This window comes from Pelmatolapia mariae, linkage group LG5 (genome assembly GCF_036321145.2).
Source record: "Pelmatolapia mariae isolate MD_Pm_ZW linkage group LG5, Pm_UMD_F_2, whole genome shotgun sequence".
Classification (NCBI taxonomy): Eukaryota; Metazoa; Chordata; class Actinopteri; order Cichliformes; family Cichlidae; genus Pelmatolapia; species Pelmatolapia mariae.
The window spans coordinates 3,607,101-3,620,919 of NC_086231.1; the positions used below are offsets into that span (position 1 = coordinate 3,607,101).

Sequence of the window (13,819 nt, forward strand, 5' to 3'; positions counted from 1 at the left end):
TTTTTTAAACAGGAGAAAAAGAAAATACAATCACCCAACATACAATGTTTATAAAGGGAGAAACTCCACATCAGGACTGAAGCCTTTTTTTAAACCAGACTGTAAAACTGTCCTTTCAGGAAGTTAAAGTGAGAGTCTGTGGGGATCAACTCATTTTTGATGTGGCTCCAGTTTTTTCACCTCTGTGTTGAATGTATTTCTTCATCCTTGAACTTATCACTCATGTGCACCAGAAGTGGGCAAATATGCAAAATACTGATGCAAACAAAACAAACAAAACAACCAATCACTGCATACAACATCATTTGGGATTATCCAAACTACCTCCAACCATCTAGGTGAGATGGAGGAAGCGAGCAGCCGGCGTGCAAACACTGGCATCTATATAAATTCCCTGCACTCCCTACAATCTAATAGAGCATGTTGTTTGTGAGGGCAAGTACAATCTTTATTTAGTGTGTACTGTTACTGCATTACTGGACTAGAAATACTTTGCAGACTATAAATTACTGTGTTGTTGTTTGATATCCTTTTTTGCTGTTTGCCATATTTGTTATATAATTTTAACTTTTTCTGGGGTTTTAATTTTAGATTTTTAGATTCCAAGCGTTGTCTTAGCAGCTATATTGCAGTTAGAACCAAAGTGAAGAAGTGTAATGAATGCAGTTTCCTGTAGTTACTTGGATTTGTTTGGTGGAGGAGTTTCAAGCTGTGTTTGAAATATCGAATGTCTTTCACAGATCAGTGCGCTGTACTATGAAAGTTCTGTTACTCATGAATGTTTGAGCCTTTTCGATGCCGCACAGTAACCTCCAACACCATCTGTGTGTGTGTGTGTGTGTGTGTGTGTGTGTGTGTGTGATCATTTCAGATTGGGAGGATTCGTCGTGTCAGACATGAATTTGTCTTCAGTCAATTACTCTTCCACTCTAACCTCATATGAGGAGAATCCCCTCCTGACCAACTACATAGTAGCTGCAACCCTCTGCATCACCATTAATTACATCAATGGCACCCTGATCCACACCTTCAGAAAATATCAGGTATAAACTCGTACCTCTGTCAGTGCGCCCCAGGGCAGCTGTGGCTACAATGTAGCTTGCCATCACCAGTGTGTGAATGTGTGTGTGAATGGGTGGATGACTGGATGTGTAAAGTGCTTTGGGGTCCTTAGGGACTAGTAAAGCGCTATACAAATACAGGCCATTTACCATTTACATTGTTGTACAAATCATGAAAAAGTGTGGTTATTATTATTGTGGCACAGGGCAGATCTTAAATACAAACCCTTTTCTGACTTTGTTTTGTTCTGCTTTAAAGAAACGGATGCTGAGTTTTACTTGTTTTGAGTTTAATCTAATGGCAAAGCTCTTTCTTCTTTTTGTTTTAAAAGGACAAAGATCAGTATTTGCTGCCTGACTGAATCTGTATAGTAATATTTTGTATTATATGGTTTTGCGTTCGTGTTTTTGGTGTGCTGGTTTTGCTCTGAATCTTAAGCAATAAATGAAAAAAGAGTAGTTTATCACTCTTACTGTGATTCACTTTCAGTTTTTTCTATGTAAAAAAAGACATTAGGAAATATTGATACAGTATGCTTCTCTGCAAATACTGTTTATTTATATGCTTTGTATTTTTATGCATTAAGGCATGTCTTTAAATCTATTCTTTTACTCCAAATTATTGAAATAAAGTAAAAAAACTGCTTCTGAAAAACATGGAAGCTTTCTTTAAAGGTGTGAAATTTCAGGAAAATGTAATTAAATGAATATTAAGTAATTCGAATAGTTAAAAATCCTTATTGTGATACTTTTGTCACTTATAGCTAACCGTAGAGTCTGCTTTCAGTACCATTTGGTGAAAATCTTTTCTTGCCCATTTGCAGAAACATCATCAAATTGCTTTAAAAGGATTCCTGTTTCCCTCTCATATGTGGACTCACTGTTTTTACTCTACAGATCTTACATTCAAACCCTCGTTACATTCTCTTCATCCACCTGGTGATCAATGACATGATGTGGCTTTTCCTGTCAACTCTTCTCCTCATCATCAGTTACGCCCTGCACATCTTCTTCGTGCCTTACTGCATAATCCTGCTAATCATTTCCATCATCGTCACCCACAACTCCCCATTAAATCTGGCTGGCATGGCAATCGAGTGTTACATCGCCGTCTGCATGCCTCTCCGTCACGGGCAGATCTGTACAGTGAAGAAAACCTACATTCTGATTGGTTTGATCTGGGCTGCCAGTGCGCTCTCTATCCTCCCTGACCTGTTCATCCTCCTGGCTACAGAGCCTCTGCAGTTCTTTCACTCTAAAGTGAGATGCGTTAGAGATTTCGTGTTCAGAAGCACATACAGCCTGAACAAGAGGGACGCTTCACACATTGTTTGTCTTGTCGTGGTCTGGCTCACACTCATATACACCTACGCTAGGATTATGTTTGCAGCCAAGGGACTAACTGGTGACATCAAAAAAGCCAGAAACACTATTCTTCTTCATGGTTTTCAGGTGCTGCTACTTATGCTGAATTATGTGAGGCCCATATTTGAACAGAGCTTGTTTTTTTTATTCCCGAACCGGGAAAGTCCCATACGATTTGCTTCCTTTGTCATTGTCCAGATCATACCACGGTTTATAAGTCCCATCATTTATGGACTGCGAGACCAGACGTTCAGGAAATATGTGAGAAGGTACCTCGTTTGCAGTGAGAGAGGAATCACCCACCCAGAAAACACCACCAAGTCCTCACTTAATGTTACATCTGCAACAGTATAAAACTTTATTATTAACTTAATTTGTGTTTTTTATGCTGCAAATAAATAAATACCATTGCTTGATTTTATAAAGTGTATTTCTTTTTTCGGGAGGGGGGTGCTTATAATTATTCAATGAAAAGAAAATATCCACTGGGATTAGTCAAGAAATGATGAGACATTTTGTATAAATTCCATGTTAATGTGCAATGAAAACACTAAAAGTAAAGCAGAAAAAACTCACCACCAGCCTTAGATGATTAAAGGGTAGTTTGGGGTTTTTTGGTTTAAGAAGGTACTGTGCATCATGCTTTGGTAATAAATAAAGTCCTCTTAGTTCAGAATATGTTTCATTTTCTTCTTTTAAATTAAGGATAATGAAAATTGCTGTGACTGATTCACATATTTTTAAGAAACTGTGACAAAGAGCATTCATGCTTCAGACTTGGACTTTGTTGGGGGATTATACGTGACGTTTACAGCAGGGGTGGGAAACTCCAGGCCTCAGGGTCCTGCAGGTTTTAGATCTCACCCTGGGTCAACACACCTGAATCAAATGATTAGTTCATTACCGGGCCTCAGGAGAGCTTCAGGACATGTTGAGGAGGTCATTTAGCCATTTAAATCAGCTGTTTTGGATCAAGGACACATCTGAAACCTGCAGGACACCGGCCCTCAAGGCCTGGAGTTCCCTACCCCTGCTTTACAGTAAAAGCAATGAGTTGGTACAGCTGACAGAGATTAACATTTATTTTTCTGTTATTTTTTAACCATTTGATTTTTTTTTCAAATCTCATATTTGATTATGCAAAACTGGTTAAAATAATTTTAGTCAAATGCTTGAGACCATAACAATCACAGCAGCACCATCACTCTCATCGTCACGAAGCTTTACCTCCTGTGATAAACACTGAACGCTTATAAAAGCTCCGCTCTCACACTGCCTGCCTTCTGTGTTTCACCTGGACTCAGGTAGGTCCTCATTAAAATCTCTGCAGTATGAATTTGTTTGCATGGCAGCAGTTACGCTGTTCCTTTATTTATATATATATTAACTATATTCTATATTTTAAATGATATTCTAATTTAATGTTTTAAATATTATTTACCTAAATGTAAAATTTGAGGTCATTCACATGTAATGGAGTATTACTACTATTACTAATATTGCCATTCTAGAGGCAGCAACCCCAAGTTGCTGTGATTCATCCAGTTTGAATGTGTGTGAATGTTAGATAGAAAGTACTTACATAGAAAAGAGTGTGTTTATGGGTAAATGAAGCAATTTGCACAAAGCCCTTTGAGTGCTCAGGTAGACATTTATTAACATTATATGGAATAAAACTGCACTAACTGAAATAAAACCACAATTTTATAACTTTGTGATGAAAAGGAAAGAGCATGGCAGTTTTTATTTAATCACATGTTTATTTAAACATAGACCCAGACCTAAATGAATCTGCTGTTAATATGAATGATTTTATAGTTATATAATAACTGAGAATGGTTTGAGGTTTGGCCAACGCTCATGTCAGACAGGTAATGGGGGAGATCAAAAAACTCTGATCTGTTAAAGCATCAGCTGAGTGTAAGACTAAAATACAGACTCAGAACAAAATATGAAATTCATAATAATGTGGCAGTAAAATTGTAAAACTCACACACAGCTCCTTTATTTTAGGGGAAAGTGTCCACTTTTTAAATTGTGGTATGCAAGATTTTTTTTTTTGTTTTTAAACTGATTATTAAAATTATGATACTACTATTAATGTAGTTGTATTCGGATGAATTATTTAAACAGGTATTGTGTTGTCTGTGTCCATCCTCCCTCAGGCCTCTCATGTGAAGAATGAGCTCACTGCTGGGTCTCAGAGGCAACATGACCGTCCCTTATCAGGTTCAATAAAGCAGCACCAATAAATAAATATCAGTTAAATATAAATCGATTTATATTTAAATAAAATCCTGATGTTGATTTACTTTATGGTGTAAACAAATTACTAAAACTGGAAAGTCTGCTCAGCAAAATGTACTTTTATCGAGGCTAAAAGAGGAAAATTCAGTCCAGACACTATCACCCAAATAAACAATGAAGATGTTGTTTGCTGCTATTCTCCATTTCCTGTTTCATGTAAGTGCTAATAGACACCAGAAGCAGATAAACTGAATTTGTTGTCTCTCGTTGCTGAGTCAGCTGCTGCTCATCAGAGATACTTTCACCACAGCGTTTGTCAAGAACCTGATCGTGGTTCTGGTCTGGCTCACACTCAGTTACATCAACGGCACCTTGGTGGTCACGTTTTTTAGACACCAGGTAAATGTGCGCGCGCACACACACACACACACACACACACACACACACACACACACACACACACACACACAGCTTATTTGTCACATATTATTATTTATCCTGTCATTTATAATTATTAATCCAAAACATGTTATGAATATGATATTTTGGTTTACTGGCCCTCCAGCACCCACAGAACATACACGTCACACACACGTATGAACTGATAAATGTATGTTTAGTGCATACTTACAGGAAATTACACAAAACAATTTAAAGATGTCATTATAAGGTCAACACATAGAGAAAAAATAAGAAGAATGTACCAAAACACACGTGCAAAGCATGTTTGAAATATAGATATAGCAGAGATTTTGATATTTTAGAGTTGATCTTGCTGTTTCAAGAGTGTGTGCTTCACTGCACTCCAGTAAGACAATGAAGGCACTTTGTAATAACAACAGCAGCAAAGACAAACTGAAGAGCAGCTGACCGTGAGTGACATCAGGCACCTGTAAATGTTTTTTTTCCATTCACTCCATATTTGATGATAAAGCCGGTATTATTTCTGCTGCTGAGTGAGTGATACAAAAATTTGGAGGGTTGTAAAAATTGCTTATTGTTGTTCGTCCTTAATGTGTCTAAAAACAGAGGATGTTTTGTTTTTATGTAATTTAGAAAAAAGAGTAAATGAAACCCCAGCTAATAAAACTGTTTTTGAGGCAGTATTTCCCCCAAACTCTACTTACGCCCGTCACTCTTTTTTTTTCAGTCCATGGAGAAACAAAACCTCTACAATAGTCTGAACAAAATCTCTATTGCTGTTAGCCACAGAGTCATTCTGCTTCCTCTCAGCTGCCTCTCTATAGAGGTCGCTGTGACTCTGTTCGTTGGGTATACTCTTCTCCACAGCTGTGACTTAAAGCTGGAGTTCACGATTAATGTGCTTGTCTGGAAATTTGCAGTGAGGTTTGAATGCATCAGATGGAGAAGTGGTTCATGTGCCTCTACACCAAACTCAGTATCACAGCACAGGACATTTCATTCCCTCTGTTTCCTCCTTCAGACCTTTTATGACGACCCTCGTTACATCCTCTTCATCCACATGGTGATCAACGATGCCATCCAGCTGACTGTCACCATCATGCTTTTCATCCTCAGCTACATCTTCTACAAGATTAACGTCGCCTTCTGCTGCTTCTTCATCCTGGTGGCAGTCTTCACCACCAGAAACACCCCTGTCAACTTAGCTGCCATGGCCATCGAGCGCTACATAGCCATATGTGAACCTCTGCGGTATACCCAAATCTGCACCGTGAGGAGGACCTACATCGTCATCGGGATGATTTGGTTTATCTGTGTGGCTCCTGATATTACAGATCTGTTTGTAACACTTGCAACCGAGTCTCTGAGCTTCTTTCATGAGTCGGTGTTCTGCTTGCGCCAGAATGTGTTCAAAGACCCGATCCTGGCGTACAAAAGGCAAGCCTTTGATATCATCTACTTCTCCTGTGTGTTTCTGATTCTGGTCGTCACCTATTTGAGGATCCTGTTTGCAGCCAGAGCCCTCTCCACAGATAAGACATCAGCCCAGAAAGCCAGGAACACCATCCTCCTCCACGGGGCCCAGCTGGCTATGTGCATGCTCTCCTACGTCTCTCCTAGCGTGGAGGTGGTCCTGCACATCATCTTCCCAGGCCGGATCCTCGAAATCAGATTTGCAAACTACCTGATCGTCTACATCCTGCCCCGGTTTCTGAGTCCAATCATCTACGGTGTCAGAGACAAGAAGTTCAGGGAGTACCTCAGGATGTACTTTCTGAGCAACAGATGCAGAAACAAAGAGAAGAAAGTAGCGCCCGAGGACAAAGACCACTTATAGAGACTTGTAGAGTGCTTGAAGAAAACCTTTAATTTGTAATGTTTTAATGTGAAAAATAAATACATAAAAATGTCATTGTGAATGTTGGAAATGCAAAATGTTGACAATCCTGGCAAGTGCAAATATCTAATTTCATGTGGACTGAATGTGTGCGTGTCTCAGAGATTAAGGAGAAACTGTTCAAAGGAGCGAATGCTTATTGAACTCCATCAGTCTGAGTTGGGGAGGCCTCGTCCCAACAAATTAAATCAGGGATAAAAAAAAAAAAATCATTTGTGTGGGAGAATAAAGGACACATTACTAAAGACCATAAAAAATAGTTTTTAATATGAAGCACTGAATTTTTCTGTGTTAGCAACAGTTCAGACTATTATCTGTTATTTCAGCTGCAGTTTGGACTCCAGTACAGATGCCTTAAATGTGCATGCACATTTCTTTTTTTGCTACACTTTTCTTAAGAGCTGTGTTCACTTTTATTAAGCCAAACCATTTTAAATGTGACACCGATCTTCAGTGACAGAGATAAACTCCAAACTCAGCGTGCAGAGGAAGCACAGACTAATTTATCCTTCAGGCGTGGATACTGTGGACCCTGCTACACCAAGCAGCACCTCTCCCATAAGTACAGTCTCAATAGAAAAAAGCTCCACCTTGTGGCAAAATCTATTCTCTGCTGTAAAACCTTCTACTGAATTAAAACATTCTGAGTTTATTAATGTCTCGGTTTATGTTATTTAGTTTACAGAGAAAGGCTGCGTAACATGTTGAAATCTGTGTTTCTCACAGCAGGTTTCCTGGGGTCAGCCTCCCTGGTATACTAACACCTGCCCAGGTTTACTTGATAACCAATGTTGGCCTTTTTTTAATCCTTCGCTAAGCCTCGCAGTGGGCAGGAACTCAGTCAAGCAAAATAATGCTTGCTGATTATATTTCTAAAAGAAGGCTAACACAAATCCAGCTCACCACCGCCTCACAGACTAAAACTGCAGAATGGGACACTGAATGAAATCAAATGCAGCCTGAAGGAAAAGCAAGATAAAAACCATGTGATAAAACCTTAAAAAAGTTTCAGCTGACCTCAAAATCTGCTTTTTTAATACAAAAAATAATTTTACCCTCATATTACGAAAATTAAAATTAGAGCTACGTGCTTTTGAAGTCACATCATTTTTGACTCCTCATCACAGGAGATATCAAAATGAATGAAAATGTAATACTGAGCATATATGAGTGAAATATTCTAAAACCAAAATCTTATTTTTGTTGAGCAACAATTTATATGTGTCCCACTTTGAGCATTAATGTCATAGAATATATCCAGATAAACCCACTTCATGACTATGACGAGGAATACAAAGACAAGCTTTGGTACTCTGGATGTTTTATCTGGTTTTTTTTTTTTATCATTTCATCTCTGGAGAAAAGTTCAAAATGTTAATTTTCAGTGAAACTTTTAAGGGTTGTATCACGATGTGGGTTAAATGATCGAAATAAAAGGTCTCGATTTAATCTGCATTTTGATTCAGACTTGTCTTTCAGCCATGATTTCTTTTTGTGACAAAATAATTTCCAGCATTTCCGTCTTGGTGTGGTGTTTTCTGACTTTATAGTCTTCGGCAGCTTTGGACATGAATATAATGTCTTTACATTAAACGCAGCAGCATGTTGTAAATGCCTGGCTGCATGACAACAGTGGTGTCCTGTGGTTTGCACCACTCAAAGCTCCAGTTTTGAAATTAGTAATCTGACATCATCCTGTAGAGGACGGATCATATTTAGGGGGCTTATCAGAGCCAGCAGGCCCAGTCAGTGAGACAGCAGGTGAGAGGCTCTGACATCTGTCTGTTTAATGTCTTTGCACATAGCTCTAGCCTGTGATTGCCTCTTGCTATCAAAGCTTTAGGATACATTAATGCAATATTTAAAATATGAATATTTCCTATTTTGTTGGTTTGTAAAGGCTGAAAGTTGTAAAAAGGTTTTTCTTCTGTTCATTTTTACATTTTCTCTGATGATATTAACATATAAAATGTGAATGTTGATGTATCAGCACTGAAACAGAATAATTTTTAAATCTAATCATCTCTCTTTTCTTAGTGTGTGTATATGAACATAGTTTATGTTGTGTTTGAGTTACTCACAAAAACAATGTGTCTGCACTCCTAAATGTTTTGTTTGTTTTTTTATAAGAGAGAACAGAATTAGAAATGACCTCTGACCTTACTGTAAAGAGCAGATCTGTGTACAGGTGTGTGAAGGCTAGCATGTTTCTGTCCTCATTATTCTAAAATGTTATTATATTTGCCTTTTTCACTATAATACTTGTGCTAATAATAATAATAATAATAATATTAATAAAACATATCCATAGCATGTACTTTAACATATTCCAGAAAAGTGTCCTTTTTTTTTCCTATTGATCAAAGATTTATTATTAATTAAAGATGCAGTGTGTAATTAATCACTGAAGAAGTTCATTAGTATAACTGTTGTATAATTGTAGGTTTTATTTCTTTGCTCCTTCAGACAGTAAGAAGGAGGAGATGTTGGTCATGAACTCCACCTCCTCTGGGCCTCTGGACCTGCTGGTGTCAAATACCACCTCTGTCCAGACAGAAGGTGTTAAGGAGAGCTTCTCAAGCATTCTGACCAAGAACATAGTGGCCATGCTGGTGTGGCTGGTCCTCAGTATCATCAATGGCAGCATGGTGCACACCTTCCAACGACACAGGTGCTCAGAGCCTCAGGCATACACAAAAACGTATTAGAGTACAGCAAAACTCCCAAAGGTTACATTTTTCTGCCTTCTTCCATATTAAAATGTTTTTATTAAGAAAAGATGCACATGAGAAGTCAGATGTTGGACACATTTAACCTTTGAGTCTCGAGTATAAGTAAAAGTCTGTTTGATATTATTTACTCTGGTGTAAAAGTAATGTGGTGAATTCATATATAGGGACTCTTGCATGCTTTACCGAGGAAGCACCCTCACCTCAAATGAGGTTTTTTCAGTACTGAGAATACATCCAGAGGTGAGCCTTCGATCTTGTGTCCAACACACGAATTCAGTCCAGAGCTCTTATGTGAAAACAGCTTTAGACTTTGCTGCATTATTCCAGTTTAATCTCCAGTTTAGCAATAAAAAGCCTAAACTGGTCTGGAAAGACAACAATAAGAGACATTTCCTGGAAAATGTTCAAAAATAAGCAGATGAATCCAAAGTAAGAAAACTTGCAGACTTAATGTGATGATATGGTACACACAAACATAAACCACACCCACTCTCTCACTGCTCTCAGCTCTTTGTTCTGACCCTAGTCTCTTCTACGAGAACCCGCGATACATCATGTTCATCTGCATGGTGATCAATGATGCTCTGCAGCTAACCCTGGTGACAGCTCTCTACGTGATCAGCTACATCTTCAGGAAGATCCATGCCTCTGTTTGCTGCCTTCTGGTAAATCACTGCAGCATCAATCAAGCCCATCACATATGCTTTGCATGTCATCCTTCTATGGGATCCTGACTACAGACCATCTAACGTAAACAGAGGAAAGAAAAATAGTGCTGCATCTTCACAGGATCTGTATAAATACTGTTATTATTGATTTAAAATCCACAATAGGTAGTAAAGAAGAATATAACTCTGTCTACAAATTAACTACTGTACACCATTGTTAACCTTTGTGCTCTCCCTCCACCCTCCTCTCCCACCCTTAGATCATGACAGCGATCCTCACCACGCGCTCCACCCCTCTCATCCTGGCCGGCATGGCCGTGGAGCGCTACATCTCCATCTGTTTCCCTCTGCACTACAGCCAGATGTGTAACATCCCTCGCACTCTCCTCCTCATCTGCGTTATCTTTATCCTCACCGTCACCCCGCCCATCACCGACCTTCTCATCACGATCGTCAAGGAGCCTGCGAGTTTCTTCCACACCAAGATTTTTTGTGACCACTCACTTCTTTTTCGTGACCAGTCCATTTACTACAAGAACTGCGTGTTTGACGGGACTTACCTCTCCTTTGTGGCCCTTACGCTGCTCTACACCTACTGTAAGATCATGCTGACAGCGCAGGCTGTCTCAACAAGCCTCGTTTCTGTGAAGAGAGCCAGGAACACTGTGCTGCTTCACGGGGTGCAGGTGGGTGTCACACCATGAAAAAACATTTATGAATCGACACTATTCACATGAACTGATGTATCCACCAAACGTTATCATCTGCCTTTATCACTAGTTCCCCCTTAAATGTTCAAAGATGGTGTGATGAAGAGCAAAGAGATTTTTAAACCATTTACTTAATTCTATCTTAAATAACTTTTTTTCCCAAAACAACGAACAGGTAGGATGTGGAGGAGGAGGCAGAGGGCGGAAGGTGCCATTTTTAAAAAACTGAGACTGTTGTATAATTGCTCCAATTATCAGGGTACTGCTCACTTTACTGGGGACAGTTTGTTTCTGGGTGATGGGAAGGAGGCACTGCCCTTAAATCCATGAGGAGCAATGCAGATTTCAAACAGGCCATGGAACAGTAGAGCTGATCTTCACCTTTGTGGGACTTTTGGAGGCATCATGGGAGTTTGACCGTCCAGTCTACATTTTTTTGTAGATTTGGAGAAGGGTTACAGCCGATTTCCCCAGAGGCACCAGTCTGGTGTTCTGCAAAAATGAGAACCTTTTATTCATGAGTGATGGGAAGGTGGAGAGTGAGTTGGACAGGTGGACTGGAACAGCATTAGCATTAATGTGGGCATTGGAACACAGATTTTGATTTATTAGTCAATATACATCCTAACCCTCAGCTATGGCAATGAAATCTGAATAAGGTCATGAATATGAGCAGCTGAAATGAGTTTGCGTCAAATGGGTGCATGGGCTTAGCCTTAGAGATAGAGTGAGGAGCTTAAAGATCTGAAAGGATCTTGGAGTAGAGCTGCTGCTCCTCCATGTTGCATGCTCTTTACAGTAAGGTCAGTAGATGTGGTTCAGGCAGTTGGCCTCCTGGGAATCTGAACTGGAACACCATGTCTTGGCTATCCTGGAAACACCTTCCAGCAGGAGCTGGAACGTGTGGCTGTGGAGAAGAATCTGGAAGACCCCGCTTTGCCCTCTGCCAGTGCAACCAGCAACCTACAACCTACAAAGAAGCCAGTTTTGCTTCTTTGTCCTTTTTTGTCCCTATTGTTACTTTTACCACGTCCCCTGAACATTTAAAGGAACATATATCTGAAAATATCTGAGTCCAGAGGCATGAATCAGCTTTATCTACACTCTGTTTTTGTTTCAGCTGCTGCTGTGCATGCTCGCCTTTGTGGTTCCCTCCCTTCAGGCGGCTCTGATCTCTCTCTTCCCTCAGCTGAGCCTGGAGATTCGATACATCTTCTTCCTGCTCGTCTACATCATCCCTCGCTTCCTGAGCCCCATGATCTATGGCTTTCGTGATGAGCAGTTCAGGAAGTACTGGATCCGATACCTATCCTGTCATGAACACAGCGTGACTCTGCTCAGGCTGGCGTCACAGAAAATGAACCCTCAGGTGAAACAATCAGGGAACCTCAGCTCAACCTGACCGACAGTCTGCTGCACACAAACTCAGAGTTCACCACAGCCCACTGTGTGATCACTGTTTCACCTGTTTGTCATGCACTCATGGATGGATAGATTTAAATAACATCAATAATAATTAAAGTTCAAAGACTGATGTGCAGATTAATACATTCCCAGTGAAATCTGTATTTTTTTTTGTCTATAAAGACTTTTAAACAAATCATAAAGGTAATTGTGATGTTTTATTCTTGTACAACTAATCCTGAATAAAATAATGCTTTAAGTATCTAAAAGGGCAATCATTTAAAAAAAATCTAATTAACTGCAAAACCATTTTTATATGAATAAAGTTTATATAATTGTGTCAGAACACAAATCAAATGTTTTTCTGGCCTGTCAGAGGTCAAAGCAAGAATACTTGTTTTGCTTTAAAGTGAGTCACCCTAAAATTAACCACAGTGACGTCAGCAGTACCGAGCAGATCAGCATCATTCCTAAAACACCAGGTATCAGCTGTTCTCGTGCAGCAGAACCAGACAAAACAGATCATTTTCTAATATAGCAGAAGTTGGTAATAGAGCACAGAGGTATTCCTGCAAAATAAATGTGTGGCCTTTTTGCAAACTGCTTTATGAAGTAAAGTATAAAGTGAATTAAAGAAGTAAAACACAATAAACACATAAACTGCAGGAGATGCCTATACCTACCCTAACCCTCACCAGCTGCAGTTATTAATGTCTGTCTCTCTTCCACAGCATGTCTTCATCCTGTCTTATTTCTCTCACCCCAACCGGTCACAGCGGATGGCCCCGCCCCTCTCTGAGTCTGGTTCTGTTGGAGCTTTTTTCCTGTTAAAAGAGAGTTTTTCCTTCCCACTGTCACCAAAGCACTTGATCATAGGGTGTGGGTTTTCTGAATTGTAAATACCTGATCATGCTGTTTGAATAAAACCTCATTTAGATCTCTCATAATATTCTTGCACAAGATTTCTGATAAACAAACTCTGTGTTCACAACTACACACAATTTTCAAAACGTAAATGACAATCCACCCTCTGGCCTGTAGCTCCCCACCTCTCCAGGATAATCTCTCATCACTACGGCAGCAAAATCTATATAACCACACGTCTTCCTGTTCCTCTCACTTTTCACACGCAGCTGCACAGCCCGTTACATCAGCACAGGCCAGAACGGTGTCCTGTTGAAGTAAGTTGTTTTTGCTTAAAGACTTAAGAGTAAAAAGAAGTAACTTACATCTGCTGTCTGCTGTCTTTTAATGCTGAAGTTTTGGATTGTTTTGTGAAAACATAAGAATGGTGATCATTTTAAGAATGATG

General features: G+C 39.4%; 3 protein-coding genes across 3 annotated transcripts; all 3 read left to right on the forward strand.

The window, feature by feature from the left end:
* The first annotated feature begins 896 nt into the window (after window positions 1-896).
* On the forward strand, window positions 897-2,780 carry LOC134627554 (odorant receptor 131-2-like). The gene is made up of 2 exons (XM_063473749.1): window positions 897-1,043; window positions 1,959-2,780. The coding sequence occupies exons 1-2, from the start codon at window positions 897-899 to the stop codon at window positions 2,778-2,780; spliced, it is 969 nt and encodes a 322-aa protein (XP_063329819.1).
* Window positions 2,781-4,949: 2,169 nt separating this feature from the next.
* LOC134627558 (odorant receptor 131-2-like) lies at window positions 4,950-6,933 on the forward strand. Its single transcript, XM_063473756.1, has 2 exons — window positions 4,950-5,072; window positions 6,118-6,933. Exon 2 carries the CDS (start codon window positions 6,157-6,159, stop codon window positions 6,931-6,933), a length of 777 nt encoding a protein of 258 aa, XP_063329826.1. The 5' UTR covers window positions 4,950-5,072; window positions 6,118-6,156.
* Window positions 6,934-9,533: 2,600 nt separating this feature from the next.
* Window positions 9,534-12,505, forward strand: LOC134627559 (odorant receptor 131-2-like). Its single transcript, XM_063473757.1, has 4 exons — window positions 9,534-9,664; window positions 10,252-10,390; window positions 10,654-11,079; window positions 12,224-12,505. The coding sequence occupies exons 1-4, from the start codon at window positions 9,600-9,602 to the stop codon at window positions 12,503-12,505; spliced, it is 912 nt and encodes a 303-aa protein (XP_063329827.1). The 5' UTR covers window positions 9,534-9,599.
* The last annotated feature ends 1,314 nt before the right edge of the window (window positions 12,506-13,819 follow it).